This window comes from Podarcis pityusensis (assembly GCF_964106645.2).
Source record: "Podarcis pityusensis genome assembly, chromosome: 6".
Classification (NCBI taxonomy): Eukaryota; Metazoa; Chordata; class Lepidosauria; order Squamata; family Lacertidae; genus Podarcis; species Podarcis pityusensis.
In genome coordinates this window covers 32,238,886-32,255,724 of record NC_138030.1, presented here as the reverse complement: position 1 = coordinate 32,255,724, position 16,839 = coordinate 32,238,886, and the positions used below count along the sequence as shown (strand labels likewise).

The following is a 16,839-nucleotide window of genomic DNA, read 5'->3' as shown; positions in this document are numbered from 1 at the left end:
ATTCCAGACAGGAAGTGAAATATACTCGGAGTCAAGTGTGAATTTCATGCTCTTTATTCAGCTCATAGTAGCAATGAATGAAGCTTTCCCCAAAACGTCTAGCTATCTATTTACACAATGAGCCCTGCATGATTGGCTAATTCCGGGCTGCTCCTGTAGGCCAATCAGGTCACTGATTCACTTCCACCTGGAGCTGGATTGGGTGGCTCCTGCGGACCAATCAGACCGCTGCATTCTGGATCCTATTGTTCTAGGATTCAGCTCAGTACATAACAGGAAGCATTCCCAGCCTTACCTGGGGATGCCAGGGATTGAACATGGGGGCTTCTGCATGCACAGGGAGTGCTCTCCTACTAAGCTGTAGCCCTTCCCTCAACTGCAACTCCCATCCTCCCTGACCACTGAGCATGCTAGCTGGGCGTAAAGCAACAACACTTGCAATAAGCTACTTGAACTGGGGGCGGGGGGGACACAATACATTGGCACCTCAGGTTAAGAACTTAATTTGTTCCGGAGGTCCGTTCTTAACCTGAAACTGTTCTTAACCTGAAGCACCACTTTAGCTAATCGGGCCTCCTGCTGCTGCCGCACCGCCGCTGCACGCTTTCTGTTCTCATCCTGAAGCAAAGTTCTTAACCCAAGGTACTATTTCTGGGTTAGTGGAGTCTGTAACCTGAAGCGTATGTAACCTGAAGTGTATGTAACTCGAGGTACCACTGTAGATGTAAATGCAACTTCTTCACTGATTCTTTCCCTTTCAGAAACTACTTGTTGGTAAAGCAGATCATTACCTTTCAAGCTTTACTTCATGTTCAGTCAGTATCAGTATGAGTTAGCACATGCTAGTGCTAAATGTTTTGGCTTCCTCTCTTGGCTACATGGAAAACCCATAAGCATTGTACAGCCTTTATTATTATTTACCCATATGAAGATATGTTCATGTTAGGGACTTAAACATGAGCTATTTTGCCTCAAGTCTTTACCCCAGGTGACATAAGGAGTGGGCCTCTGGCTCATCCCTGCAGGTGGACAGCAGTGAGTGAAGTGGGACACCCTGTGCTAAAATAAAGATGGGACAGTTGGTTCATCCACGAACCTCCGCCTGCGATAAGGACAACAGGAAAGAGATCAAGGCCTGCTTCTGCCTCACTCAGGTGGAATGCCAGGGCAAAGTAACATCTAAACTCAGCATTACTGACATTCCAAAGATTTCTTTTTTTCTAATCCGCATGACTTTGTATCATTCGTCTGCATTAAAGCTTTCGTTTCCATCTCTGGCGTTTGCTTAGAGTAGGGTGTGTTTGTGGCTTTGGCTGAGAGAATATCAAGGTTTTTAATCATCTGAAAATTGAGCAACGGCAGAGATCGGCCTATATCTGTTCCTGTCCCAGGGTACAGTCTGTTCTGTCCCAAGGCACAAGAGGCGGCACCTTTGCTGAAGCAAAGCAGGTCTGGGTCTGGTCAGTATATGGGTGGATGAACCTTGGGAGCAGCATGTATATGTCCTTGGGATCCATGAAAGAAGAAAGGAGGTATATAGAAATTTAGGGAAATAAATATATTATATGGCTGTCATTGCCACAATCAAGAAGGGACAGTGTCTGAAAAACTTTCATAAACAGTTTGGATTACACCGCCTAACATTTTTGCTGCTTGTTTCTTCTGAAGGTTTATTTTAATGATTAAATGACCCAGAGAGTTTTATAACGAAAGCTTAAGAGTTAAGCCAAAATTTCATGATATGTTTATTATGATGTCTGCATTTATCTATTCCATAGTTTCAATCCACAAACGGAACAAAGCCATTTGGATTTGTGCGTGCATACGTGTCTTTGTGTGTGCGCATGAAGGCCCTTCCTGATTTTTTTATGGCGAGCACAGGAATGGGAGATATGTTATGACTTGGGTTGTTTACAGAGCTTAAAGCAAAACCTCCGCCTGGTTCTCCGTTTGGTTCTCAAACTTAATCTGTTCCAGAAGTCCATTCCAAAACATTAGACTAATCATATCACATGTTTTACTGTAGCATTGCTTTGAGAACTCATGAGCAAATTGCTGTTTAGTACAGTGGTACCTCTAGATACGAACGGGATCCGTTCCGGAGTCCCGTTCGCATCTAGAGGTAAACGTATCTAGCAATGGCATGTCTGCGCACGCATGCGTCGCGTTTCACCGCTTCTGCGCATGCGTGTGACATCGTTTTGCACGTCTGCGCATGCGCAAGCAGCGAAACCCGGAAGTAACGCGCTCCGTTACTTCTGGGTTGCCACGGAGCGCAACTCGAACGTGCTCAACTCGAAGCGTATTTAACCCGAGGTATGACTGTAAATGGCCAATCACTTAAATCATGCCTGAGCTTTCATTTCGCTGTAGAGAAATGCATTTTTAATGCAACCCCTTTATGAAATAGATACTGTCTACAACAGCATAATTTCATTTTCCTTTTGTTTATCAGCCAGCATTTTTTATGTGTGTCCATCAATGTCAGACTTCAAGACAGGTCGGCTGCTGGGTACTGAGACTGTCTGTCTCCCCTTGGACTTCTTGCTTTCTGCTGATTTCCAGCAGAGGCTAGTAACTCATTCCAAAGGGTATTTAGGGGCACAAGGCACTGGGACATTCTGTTGTCTTAACATCTACAGAGCTGTGATCTTTGCACATCACCCAGCCCTGGGCTTTTCTGAAGGGCAGGGGAATGATGGGTGCATAAAATGCCTGTTACTGGCATATTGACGTTATGAAATGAAGTTCATTAACATTTATCAGCTGCATGGTTAATTTCCAGGAAAGTAGATTTATGGTAATAAAACTATTAAAATACACGAGATAACATTGTTATGAGTGCTGTTAACATGCTCCCTTTCTCAGTCTAAAAAGTTAATGAGCAGCCTTATTGAGACAGACTGGAAGGTCTTCACTTCCACCGTGACTCCTGTTCCTGTACAGTGGTACCTTGGTTCTTAAACTTAATCTGTTCTGGAAGTCCATTCCAAAACTAAAGCGTTCCAAAACCAAGGCAAGCTTTCCCATAGAAAAGAATGCAAAATGGATTAATCTGTTCCAGAACTTTAAAACAACCCCTACAATAGAATTCAACATGATTTTTACTATCTAATGAGACCATTTATCTATAAAATGAAAGCAATAATCAATGTACTGTACTATAAAATAAATAAGACAATATTGTAGATGATAAAAATTAAATTATTTTTTTTCTTACCTGCACCATTGTTTTGATGGGGGGGCTTTTATCCATTTCTGCAGTCGCGCAATCAATCAATCAATCAATCAATCAGTAGCTGAACTGGGTTCCACACAGTCACAAAAACAAATAAACCGAAAAAGCCTCAAAAACACAAAATAAATAGTAAAAACAAAAGTGCCAAATATAGTGGTACCTTGGTTCTCAAACTTAATCCATTCCGGAAGTCCGTTTGACTTCCAAAATGTTCAAAAACCAAGGCGCGGCTTCTGATTGGTGCAGGCCCCCTGGAAACAATAGCCGACAGCCACATCAGATGTTCGGCTTTTGAAAAATGTCCGAAAGCCGAAACACTTACTTCCGGGTTTCCGGCATTTGGGAACCAAGGTGTTTGAGTACCAAGGTGTTTGAGAACCAAGGCAACACTGTATTGCCTTGGTTTGGTTAGATCGGGGCACATAAGTTGTGCCTCTCTGACTCTGTGCTACACTATTACTATTGTGTTTTAAGAACAGGTAAAACCATTTGAGGCACTCTGGTGTGTTTTTTTACAAGACTCTCTGGATTTGGAAAACACAGGGCAAAATGTCAGACTGGTGAAATCAAATGCCCAAACGTTTATTTTGTCTAAGCTTGGATTTGGGGGCTTTGCTCAGCCTTGAGATAATAAAGCAGCAGGTTCCTACAGCTTGGGCAGATCCTTAGCATACATCAGGGATGTCCAACTCCCAAGAGACTCCGATCTACTCACAGTATAAAAAAACTGGTCATGAGCTACCCATTGTCGTTGGATGGATCAAAGTTGTTGAGCTGTTTTTTAGGGAGCCAATGAATGAATGAGACTGAATGAGCATTATACACAGAACATAATCAAAAGTCGATTATATAAAACACAGCTTAGGGCCTTGAGTTCACAGTCCGATAGTGGAACTTAATCTGATGGCCCACTTTTTTACTAGGAAGCAAAAGTTGCAGAGCTTTTTTAGGAAACCAAAGTTGTTCAACTTTTCTTAGGAAGCCAGAGTGGTTGAGCACTTTTTTTTTTAGGATGCAGTAGTTGTTGAGCTTTTTTTATTCTATTTTTTAATTTTTTATTTTGGGGAAGGAGATCCCTGAGGGACCAGAGATCAACCAGGATCTACCAGGAACACCCCGTGATCTACCAGTGGATTGTGATCTACCTGTTGGACGTGCCTGGCATACATTTAAAGTGTGTTCAATGGACTTTTGAAGGAAATGACTTCACCCAAAGAATCCCAAGAATTGTATTTTTCTCCTGCAGACCTACAATTTCCCATACCCTTAACAAACGATAGCTCCAAGAATTCTTTGGGGGAAGTCAGTGCTGGTCAGAGATCCAACCAGAGGGGAGTCAACCCAGAACGTAACCTTGAATGGTGCTCTGTTCCTGGTGGGAGATGCAAGTGTTGAGTCAATTGGGGGCACCACTCAAGGTTATGTTCTGGGTTGACTCCCCTCTGGTTGGGTCTATGACCAGGCATTTACAGTACTGTATCTAGGAATTTTACCTCTTTGCCATGACTGGAACTTGTAGGTAGCCAGTCTACGCCAATGTAGTTAAAGTCACCCATTACTATGACATTTTCTCTTTGGGGTGCTTGCTTGATTTCATTCCTTCAAATATACTCAGAGTCCTGCAGTGAGTTCATGCTCTTTATTGCAGCTTGTAAAGCAGTGATTGCATTCCCCCCCCCCCAAACCTCAGGCCTTTATATACATTATTTGCACAATGAGTCCCGTCTGATTGGCTGATTCTGCTTCCCTCCTGGAGCCTGATTGGTCTTCTCCTGCAGGCCAATCAGTTGTTGCATCCTACGATCCTACCAGTCTAATATGCTGATTAACTTCCTCCTTGAGCCTCATTGGTCTTCTCCTGCAAGCCAATCAGTTGTTGCATTCTAGGATCCTACCTACTTATTGTTCTAGGATCCAAACTTAGTACATAACACCCCTCATCTCAAGATCTTCCTGAGCATTATGATGAGGAGGACAACAGCGCATCCCCAGCTCTAAATTACTCTAAGGGCCCGGTATCACCATCCACCATGATTTCTGAAGGAATCTTCCCCCTTGAAGTTTTCCGGTTTGCTGGACTGACATACAGACAACGCCATCTACAGTACGTCCTTCCTGTATAATTTACAGTGGTATCTCGGTTTACATATGCTTCAGGTTACATATGCTTCAGGTTACAGACTCTACTGTAAGCTAGCATTAGCTTATAAACACTTGTATGCTGTCTGTCTCTTCAAGTGTCTTGCTCTTGCCTTTTGACTTGTGCTGCTTTGGCCTTTCTGAATTGCTTTCCTGTGCCCTGTACTCACAATGCCTAGTTCTATGCTTTCCCCATTTAATATTTCACCAGTTTTTTCATCTTCAACGCAGAGGATTCATTCTGAATTGGACCCTCCCCAGCTCTTGTCGGCTTCCCTCCCTCCCCACAATCAGCTTAAAAGCTGCTCTGCCACCTTTTTCAAGTGCCAACAGAATCCTCTTTTAACATATACTAATGAATACATAGCCCTCTGAATTGTACTGTGACCTTTCTAGTTTGGCTCAAGGGGATTCACTCAGCAAGAGGTTTCTTATTTCTGATGTAAATCACCCTTGCTTCCCACAAGGCTCTACCACACAAACCCTCCAAGGTCTCTTACTGAGGCAGGTGGTTTCTTTCTGCTATTCTCCTCTCGCTGCCTCAAGCAATGCTGGGCTCTTTTCACAGCAGCCTTTAGCCATTGTGGTTTGGCCACCAGGGGGCCTACAGTTCAATAAAGGATGATTGGAGCGAATTACTGGGGGAAACGGTTTTTATTCTGGCCCAAGATCTGAGGGAATGCAGAACGGCAGTGAGGCTGGTCGAGGCAGACTGAAGACTTTCTCCGTCTTGGCTCAATCCGGGCTGAAGCACCAGGGTCGCCTCCCCCTGCTCCCTGCCCTCTTAATACCTCGAGTCAAAGCGTGGGAATTTTCTCCCTCATTTCCTCCTAGTTTGCTGTGCCATCTCTGCTGGCTCTTTTTGTAAGTTGCCTTCTGTGTGCATCATCCTCCCCATCTGTGCAGAAGGAAGGATGCCTTTGCCTTGGACAATGATGCTTTTGCTTCCTTTCCTGCAGCCTCTGGAGACCAGGGGGAAGGAAGGTGCTGCCCCGCTTCTTCAAGAGTCTTCTATATCCTCCAGGAGGGAGCAGAGGGCTGGAGAGGGTCATTTAACAAGGCACTTTGTCTCTCCAGAGGCGCTGCTGGAGATGCCTGGAAGACCGGGCAGGCTGAGATGGCCAGGATCCCTTGGCAATCAGAGGGGGTGGCAGCTGTCGGAAGAGCAACTGAGATGGAGAAGGACTCGCCGGGGAACTGAGGATGAAGAGCCCAAGCCAGTTCAGCAGTACGTTCCGGGAGTAAAAGTGGAGTTTCCTCGGCCCGTGCTCCCTGGCAGCTTACGGCCCACCAAGGCCCTGGTGCCGTCCAGCACATATCCCTCTGAGCAGCGCCAGCGGAGTCCGGCGGTCCACGGGGCCACAGAACTCCAGGACAATACGACTGTGGCATCAGGGAAGCGCCCTCAGATCCAAAACCCTCTGTACCCAGTGACCGAGAGCTCTTACAGCGCCTACGCTGTCATGTTCCTGTCCCTCATTGTCTTTGCCGTGGGCATCATTGGGAACCTCTCCGTGATGTGCATCGTCTGGCACAACTACTACATGAAAAGTGCCTGGAACTCCATCTTGGCCAGCCTTGCCTTCTGGGACTTCCTCATCCTCTTCTTCTGCCTGCCAGTGGTTATCTTCAATGAGATTACCAAGAAGAGGCTGCTGGGGAGCATCTCCTGCCGCGTGGTGCCTTTCATGGAGGTAAGAGATTCCACTGCAGTCCTCCCTGGTTTCTCATCAGCAATTTTGTGCGTCTTCTTTGGGGGGTAATGTTTGAGCATGTGCCCGGCTACATATTGCAAGCTTGGACATACCCCTCTCCAATGTAACTCAGTGCCTTCTATGCTATATATTCTAACCTCATATGAAAGGCTGGAGCAGGCATAGGCAACCTCAGCCCTCCAGATGTTTTGGGACTACAATTCCCATCATCCCTGACCACTGGTCCTGTTAGCTAGGGATCATGGGAGTTGTAGTCCCAAAACATCGGGAGGGCTGAGGTTGCCCATGCCTTGGCTGGAGGCTACACCAGCCTTCTTCCCAACCAGGCAACAGGTGTGTCCCAGATCACTGAGATGCCTTTCAGAAAGTGGAGATAAGTATGCTTGTTGGATGAGGAAAGTATTGCCACAGATGGTATTTTTAAAGCCTGATTACCATGGACATTCATCTGAACTGTGCTTAGGCCATTTGAAAACTGCTGAGGGTCTTGGTGGACCACTTCATGGTTTTTCTGCCTCTTGTAGCAATTGCCACTGTGCTAGATGCTCTCTGGTTTCTATTTGTATTTTATTGCTTCTTTTATTTCTTATAGTTATTTCATTGTATTACACTTTGAATTCCATAGAAGCGATAGCAATGCAATTAAAAATCAGTATGGCTATTTAACATGGGCATGCCATGGACCACCTGAATGAAGCTAGCCGACCACTGGTGGTCCGTGGAGCATAGTTTGGGAACTCCTTGCATAATGATTTGTTGCTTCATTGACTCCAGATACTCTGAGCTACAGAACAAACATGGGGAAGTTGTGCATTATTTGTCTAGGAGAAAACAATATAGGATGGAAATACAGCTAATTTACGGAGCAAGGTTATAAATGCAAATACTTTTAAGTCCCCTCAGGAAGATAACGCCCCAATTAAAAATAATAAACATATCAAACAGTTGCACTGACTCCATTAACCAGCAGGGCTTCAGGCTGCTATAACAATCTAAGCCAATTCAAAGAGCTGTATTCATACCATTGCAAAGTTTTATTCACAACTTTTAAAGGTTCGGAGCAGGTTTCTTGCAAGACAAGCACAGAGAAGGCAGAGCTGAAGTGGCCATTCTTGGAAAAATTCTCTCCCATTGGGGACCAAAGAGCATTCTTCTTTAGGGTACCACTGCCTTTAACAGTCATGTGACAGGGATACTACATCATGCTGGGAAAGGCTCTACCTGTTGAATTTCTACCTGTTGTGCCTGCTTTTAAAAGAACAGAAAGAGACAGTAGTTGCAGCCCTAACTTTAAGACTTCATCCAGGTACTTATCACTTAGAGATATATGCAGCTGTGTCGTAAGAACGTAAGAATAACCTCTTGGATCAGGCCAATGGCCCATCTAGTTCAACATCCTATTCTCACAGTGGCAGGAAACCCATTAGAAGTGTGCCACATTTCTAAACTGCATAGAAGTTCCCCTCTACTTGGGTTGTGTACGCTTGTGCATGTGATGGCACATGTTGATAATACTTCTGGTGTGTCTTAAGCTTTCGTACCTGGGGATAACCTTATCTTTTTTTATAGACTGGGCAGTTAGTCTGACGTACACAAAGGCTAAGTACCTCACTTCAGGTCCCAGGGGAAATCTGTGGCAAAGGAAGGAACTGAACCAGGGATTCAGCTAGTATTTGAGGAGAGCCTGTACTTACCATTATGGGCATGTGGATCCTCTTTTGAAATAACTAGCAGAAGAAGGAAGAGCAACCAAGTGACAAATCCCTCTTCTACACAACTGTTGAAGGCGCAATAATTCTGCCCTCTTTTTCATCTGCTCATGCTATCAATATATTTGCTTTTGCACATGAACCTCAAGCATCCCTGTGTGCAGGCAACTGCATCGGTCCTGATAATGTATTTGTTTAGTGTTTCGGCATATCCAAAATACATTTTATTTTCAACTGCATTGGTTTCTAAGGCAGTGGGGTGAGGGCAGATCCTGCACTCCTGTGAGTGCTCAAAACGTTGCACCTTTGAAAACAGGGAGGCTTACTTTTGAGTAAACATGGATAAGATTGCACTGCACACGCAACATTTGTGCAGAGTACCCTGCCCCCTTCCATGCCTTGCCAGAGTGTGCCTAAAAGACAAGTCTGAATAATCAACCACTGTCAATGAAGATGGTTGACAAATGCTCAGTATGGTGGATCTCTGTGAAACTCACTCTGCACTTAAAGACATGAAAACTAGGCTGTCAGGTGGAAGGATGGCAAAGACATGGTGGACCTGTACATTTGCCATGTAATTCTGCCATTAGAATATCGTTCCATCTTCTGCCCCAAGGCACTTGGGCTTCAGAGGGTTCCTATCCAAGGAAAGCATCCTGGTGTGAGGCCAGATTCACACAATCCTTTATCTCCAGTCAGATGTGGGAAAATAAATTAACATGGCCATGTGGTGGAGCAGTTGTCTGGTTGTCCAGGATTCTTTGGGAGAAACCATTATGTTTGAACTGGCACAAAACGGATGTGAGTTAGAGCCAACCAACGATCAGGATCTAAACTACTAGCTCATGCCAGCTTCATTCCAGTTTGACCATAATGGCTTCTCCAAAGAACATTGGGGATTATGGGGCCAAACTAGACATTAATTACATGCTTGGGATTGGCTACATCTTTCTTTTTGCCCCAATTTTCAAATATTATGTAGAATTTTAAAAATCAAGGCAAATAGCAGCTGGTGTAAAACTCAATTTCCAGTGGGAAGACAGTGCAAGGAAAATGATTTTCCAATTTTAAAAATCTCGCATTCCAGATCAGGATATGGGGCTTTGAAGCTGCTTTTTGTAAATGAAGAGACATTGCTGGTCCCAAATGCAGGATGCAAAAACATGGTTAAAGTCATGTCTAGTTTGGCTGCTAAATTTGGTAAAGGTGCTAAGAATTCTCTGTTACTGATCCCTTGTCTCCCCATCAAATTACATTTCCCTGAGGCCCAACCCTCACCCCCAAGAAAACAGGTGATCAATGACTGCTAGCCATGACGGCTATATGCTACCTTCAAGATCAAAGGCAAAATGCCTCTGAATGCCAGTTGCTGGGGAACAAGAGTGGGAAATAAGAATGCTATTGTGCTCACGACCTGCATGTCAGCTTCCCATAGGCATCTGGTTGGCCCCCGTGGGAAGCAGGACATTGGATTGGATCAGCCTTTGGTCTGATCCAGCAGGGCTTTTCTTACAACAGAACCATCAAGACCATTGTGTCAGCTCATGGCCAAGGCTGCATTAGAGTTCATTCGACCCACAATTGGCCCTGCGAATTTGTGTGGCTGGCTTTGTCTCATATAGGGCAAAGCACATAGGAAAGCTCCATAGAACGTAGGCACCTTTCCTCTCAAATAGCTCTGACTGAAGCTGGAGTGTTCTCATTTGCAGTGAATTGGAACTGCCCAGGTTTATGGTAGTGCTCTTGCACACATCTCAATCATTTCAACAGGGTTTGTACCGGGGAATATCCCAGTAGTTTATGCCTAGGACTGAGAAGACAGGTGATTTATTGAAAGGACAAACGCCGGCTCCCTCGGCCTATAGAGCGAGATGAGCACGCAACCCCAGAGTCATCCACAACATGTTTAAATTCCAATTAAATGATGCATGTTTAAATTCCAACTGGAACGGAAATGAAATTTTGTGCAGATTAAAGTCTTTGCGATTTCTTACAACCCAATTGTTTACTTTCTGAATGATGAATGTTTACAAATGTGGGGCTAGGCTGGTAAGTGGGGGAGACCAATGGGACCATGTGTCGGTGGTCCTAAAAGTGCTACACCATCTGCCAATGAGCTACTGGGCCAATTCAAGGGGTTAGTATTAGCATGGGACCCAAGTACCTAAAAGAGTGCCTTCCCCAATATCAGTCATCTTGGTCTTTATGATCAGCAGGTGAGGACTTGCTGGTGATGCTGCCGCTGGAGGCTGTCCAGTTCGCATTGACCCATAACAGGGTCTTTACAGTAGTGGTTCCCCATTTGTGGAACCATCTTCCCTAGAGAAGTGAACCTGTCTCTTGTCCTGCATTATTGACTTTTCAGGATAAATTCAGACACATTTCTGTTTACCAAGGCATTTGGTAGCTGAAAGACAATGTTTCTGGCAACCCTGAGATCACTGGTTGAGAAAATGTTTTAAAATTGCTTTTGGAATGTTCTGAACTATTTAGTCCCCACCCCACCCCAAAAAATAATGTTTTAACATTGCTGTGTCTACCACCCTGGGCTCCTTCTGGAGTAAGGACGGGATATAAACCAAATGAATAAATAAAAAATGATGACGATGATATTCAGACTTGACCCTTGGCATGTAGGTTAGTTTTTATATAATATATACAAGTTCCTTCTTCTCTCCTGTCCTTCCTTGCGAGAGAACGTGCCACGCAGGCTGCTTACTCTGTAGCTTCTCTGGTCGGTTCCTAACTCGAAGCAAGATGAGAGCGATGCAGGTGGTGGAACATCTGTGAATGATTCAGTGCTTCGCTATGGGAACAGCTCCATGCATGGGTGAGGCAGGGAAGACAATGCAGCCTTGGTATTGTTTGGCAGGATCACAGGCAGTAAGGAAAATAGGGAAATGCAGTCACGGGTCAAGGACTTATTCATGCAGTCCACACATCCCAACACTGTCAGAGGCCGCTTCTGCTTGCTCTGGAGAAATATTTGCCAACATCTGAAAGTCCAAAACAGGCTGATGGTGCTTGCAGACATTTACTACCCTCCATCCTAGAAGCTGCATACCCAGTGCCACTCTGAAAGGAAAGCAACTGAAACCAGGACAGGAATCTTAGTATCTGCAGTCTTTCGGGGGGGAAATCCTGTTAAATGCTAGAATGTTAACATGCTTGAAACTGCTGACTATGAAAGCAGCATAGTACATATTCTTTATTCCGCTCCGTTTGTCAGACTTAAGTAGTTTGCAAATTGCCCTTTAATAAAACTTGCAGAGCAGCTGTGCCTTTGGAAGACATTCTGGTTTAACCCAGCAGCTCAGCTTTTGCAAAAGTTACCCTGTGCCTTTGAGTTTCCCTTTCAGAACAAATGTCAAGCACACGGCAGCTAGCATTTGTCTGGCTGCCTCTTCTCTACCTCAAAGCATCTCAGAGAGCAGAAGAGTTGTGGCAGGAAAGACGATGCTGAACCCATCCTTCACCTTCCACTTTCTCCCAAAACTCCCCATGCAAGCTACTCCTCCCCTCCCAAGTTTTCTACCTTAAAAGCCCTTTTAAGGCTTTGCTTATACAGTAGTACCTCGGGTTACATATGCTTCAGGTTACATACGCTTCAGGTTACATACGCTTCAGGTTACATACGCTTCAGGTTACAGACTCCGCTAACCCAGAAATATTACCTTGGGTTAAGAACTTTGCTTCAGGATGAGAACAGAAATTGTGCTCCAGCGGCACGGCAGCAGCAGGAGGCCCCATTAGCTAAAGTGGGCATCAGGTTAAGAACAGTTTCAGGTTAAGGACAGACCTCCAGAACGAATTAAGTTCTTAACCCGAGGTACCACTGTAACTGTTTTTCCTGGGACTGTAGTACCACTCCATACTGCAGATGGAGGGTGGCATGTTTGAATGATTCTTCAGTTTTTTTAAAAAAAACTATGTCAAGAAAAAGATAATGCGCTGTGGTTTGGTGAGGTGCAGAGATCTGCGATGAGGCTTCACCTGTGACTGTAAGGCCCAAGATGGGCCTTATTGGGGAGGCATTCTTTTAGGTACATGGGTTCCAAGCCATTTAAGGATTTGTTTTCTAGTACTAACACCATGAATTTGGCCCGGTAACTCACCGGCAGGCTATACAGTGTGTTTAGGCCCGGTGACACATGGTCCCATTGAAGGCATCACATGCGTACAGAGCAACTGCTTGGAGAAGCAAAATGAAACACTTGGGCTGGGCCTACAGTGTTCAAGGCAGCCCCTTGCTCCAGTCTCCCACCAGTTTCTTGGAGAGAAACAAGGGCATTGTCAGCATCGTGGGGTGTGTGTGTGTGTGTATCTTTAGATTAAGAGGGAACCTGTGGGTACCCATTCTCATGTCTTTAAAAAGCACTGTGAGAAGCAGCCCTCAGAAGCGCAGGCTGTGGCCTGGAAGCGTTCTGTTGTGTACCGGTTTGGCTGCACTTAAAAGGAGACGGAGGGTTTCTGAGGATTTCTTCCCAATTTCCAATGCTTCCTGCACTCAATGAATGTCCCTTGTTCCCCTCAGAAGTGAGCGGGTGCCTGCAATTAGGGCCCTGGAACTCTCGCGCAGTCTATGGACAACTGTTCAAATGGGGCGTTGTGTTTCCTGAGCCCAAGGAAAGCACAGTGTTTGTAATGGAGAGGGCAGCGTGAGGGGGAGGGCAGCCCTGGCTGCTATTTATTCATGCTCTTCATTGTCTTTCAAACCCACCCAGAGTTTGGCATTTTCTCCTCCACGCTTTGCCCTCTTCCCTTTTGGCAGAGGGGGATGTTTTCCTGGGCTTCTGAATGCAGCGGAAATTAGCTGGGACTGGCTGGGGACACCAACAAACTTATTTGAACTCGCTTATCCCTCTGAGAGCGGATGTGTTTAGGTAGTAAGAACCAGAAGGGAAGCAGGGTTGGGAGGGGATTTCAATGACCAGCGCTGATTTTGTCAAGAGCTTGCTAGTGGCCTGGGAAGGATTCACAAGGAGGTCTCTCCCACCCAAGCCGGACGCTCTTGCTTTTAGTTGCTAATTGCAATCTGTAAATATATGAAAAGGTGCAGCAAAATAAGAGTCCCAAGGAGGTAGAATGGATTGTACCGCTTCTGGGTGTTCCCCAACACAATAATTTCCTTGCAGTTAGAAGTGTAGTGCATCACAGAGAAAAGGTTCTGGTCCCAACCCTTCGCCTGCCCTGCTGGCTTTCTGTTTGCATGAAATGATTAAGATGGGGAGCATTTGTGACTGGGATCTCTCCACCTGTAGGCTGATGTGATACAGTCCATGTAGCCCCTGTCTTCTGTTGAATGAGTAGAGCCTGCCCAAGTCTGGTTTCCTGGGGAGGGATAGCTAGTAAATAAGAAGTGCAGCTATAGGAAAGTTTCTAGCCATACCACAGATGCATGTTTCGAATGATATATATATACACAAACCACAATGAGCCCCCTGACTTCCTACTGTGCATCCCTATGCTGTCACCAACTGATATAAAAATATAGGCAAAAATGGTAAAGGTATAAAATACAAACACTGAGGTATAAGGAACCAAAAAAGAGTGGTAAGGGGGAAGAATGAATAAGAGAATGCTGCTTAGCTGAGCCTTTGAGCATTTTTATTTCAGATACAGCTTTTGGAGAGTCCACCAGATTGCTTTACCAGTATTGACCGTACAAACTTACACTAGTGTTAAAGCAAAATAGCAGCCAAGGGGGGAGTATGAGTAGGCTGTGAGCCTTTCTTCCAGAGCTGATCCCCTCAGTTGCCTTGATATATCTGCCTCAAGTTTTCAAAGCAATGGGGGGTCATTCTGGTAATAGGGCTCATTTAGCACTCTGGATTTGCCTCATTTTTAATCCTTCGGGCTTCCAAAGGTTACTGTCTCTCTTTGCTTAGGCCTACATTGGAGGAACCTTTTCCAAAGCATCTTTCACCTATAATCCATTATGTCTTTTCACAAACTTTTGGCCTTAACCAACAACAGTGCTCTTGGGAACATATAAAAAAGCTGTTGGGGATTTGGGTGACCTTACCTGGTTTTACAAAAGGCATGTATATAAAAATAGCAAGGTATAAATTGGGGTCTGCATCTATCCTTATACAGTAGGCCCATTTCTTGTACTCAGAAAGAGGCTTTTTGCACTCAAAAGAAATAGAGAAACTTATTTTGCAGCTCATCCATTGAGGTCAACATCCCCTTCTCTCTTTAAAGCAAACTGCCCCTTTTGGTCAGTTCACTTACCCTGAACAACAGTCTGTCTCTGTTCTTTGTGATCCTAGGTGTCTTCATTGGGCGTAACCACCTTCAGTCTCTGCGCTCTGGGCATTGACAGATTCCATGCGGCCACCAGTCCGCAAGCCAAGCTGCGACCCATTGAGCACTGCCATTCCATCATTGCCAAGCTGGCTGTCATCTGGGTGGGTTCCATGACTCTTTCCGTCCCAGAGATCCTCCTCTGGCAGCTGGCACAAGACACCTCACCAGTCTCTGGCATCGTGACTGACTACTGCACCATGAAGCCTTCCCAGGACCTGCCAGAATCTATTTACTCTCTGGTTCTTACTTACCAGAACGCCAGGATGTGGTGGTACTTCGGATGCTACTTCTGCCTGCCCATCCTCTTCACTGTCAGCTGCCAACTGGTCACTAGAAGAGTCAGCAGCCCAGACAAGACTGACTGCCGTGGCAGTAAGCACGGGCAGTGCGAGAGCCAACTCAACTGCACCGTGATCGGCCTGACAGTGATCTATGGTCTCTGCACAATTCCAGAGAACGTCAGCAATATCGTTGTGGCTTACCTATCTCCTGACATGGCCAAGCAGACCCTGGACTTGCTAAGTCTTGTCAACCAGTTCTTCTTGTTCTTCAAGTGCTCAGTGACTCCGGTGCTGCTGCTGTGCCTCTGCAAGCCGCTGGGCCAGGCTTTCATGGACTGCTGCTGCTGCTGCTGCGACGAGTGTGGTCAGGAAGCTGCCTCCAGCGACGGCGGCTCCGACGGCAAGCTGAAAACCGAGATGTCTTCTTCCATCTTCTTTGACAAGCCCCGGGAATCGCCTACCCCTGTGGGGGCGGTTGGCACTCCATGCTAAGCTCAACCAGCTAAGCGGGGAGCATTAGCAGTTCTTCCACCAGCTTCTTCCCAAGACCAAAAGTTGTTTTTCTCTTTAGTTACCAGCTGGTGAAGTGGCTGGATGGTGGAAATGGAGCAGGGCTTGTTCCAACACCAGCTCCGATCAGAGTGACTTAGTTATGAGGCCTCAACAGGCAGCTCTCTCTCCTCTGCTGAACTATTACCTAGGGTGTGAGCGCCCCCAAATCGCAGGCACGAGCAGAGAAGGCTGCTGCCATGAAGGAGGGGGGTGCTGAGGAAAGCTCCGCCTGCAGCCCCTCAAGGACTGAAGAGACCCCAAGTGTCTTAGAGAGGACATAGTACAAATTAACCCATCTTGCAGTCGTGCAGGATCTCACTGTCCCCTTCTCTGCTCCAGGCCCAGAGACAGCCTCCTATACAAAATAAGCACTACCCTAGCCTCAATAAACCAATACTCTAGATAGTGAAACATGTTTCCTGAGATGACATTTTTAAAAACAAAAGATGTGCTGTAGAGCTGCTAATTGTTGTGTGTCTTCTAAAGTGAATCTACCTATATAGTGCCTTACCAGATTTCCTCCCTGACCAAGAAAGCACATAAATTTTCTCAAGGAACAGCATAGTTTTCCAGGAAGGTATATATACTTTTTTTTAATGTGATAAGGGAAAGCACGGGAAAGGTATTCTGATTTATCACAAGTCTCCAGGTGAGTACTACTCACTGAACTTTGATGCTCCTAACTAAGTTTATATTTGCACTCATGGTGGTGCCTGCGTGGTTTTTGTCAGCACAGCCTCCCAGGAGGAAAGAGTTCAAGTCTTTCCCTGCACACCATGGCCCAGATCATAACCAGGATGCCAACAGGTGCTGTTAATGGTTTTATAAGTATTCAGATAACTACATGTGACACATAAGGTGTGATTCACTCCGTGTATTTCCTATTTGTGAGCCAA

The 16,839-nt window shown here is 45.5% G+C and overlaps 1 protein-coding gene across 1 annotated transcript; it reads left to right on the top strand.

Moving 5' to 3' along the window:
* Window positions 1–5,895: 5,895 nt before the first annotated feature.
* Window positions 5,896–16,354, top strand: GPR37L1 (G protein-coupled receptor 37 like 1). The gene is made up of 2 exons (XM_081010413.1): window positions 5,896–7,071; window positions 15,074–16,354. The coding sequence occupies exons 1-2, from the start codon at window positions 6,292–6,294 to the stop codon at window positions 15,881–15,883; spliced, it is 1,590 nt and encodes a 529-aa protein (XP_080866539.1). The 5' UTR covers window positions 5,896–6,291; the 3' UTR covers window positions 15,884–16,354.
* The last annotated feature ends 485 nt before the right edge of the window (window positions 16,355–16,839 follow it).

Coding starts and splice junctions, on each gene's coding strand:
- GPR37L1 (XM_081010413.1), top strand. CDS start 6,292: ATGCCTTTGCCTTGGACAATGATGCTTTTGCTTCCTTTCCTGCAGCCT. Junction 7,072..15,073: donor GCGTGGTGCCTTTCATGGAG/GTAAGAGATTCC, acceptor TTGTGATCCTAG/GTGTCTTCATTGGGCGTAAC.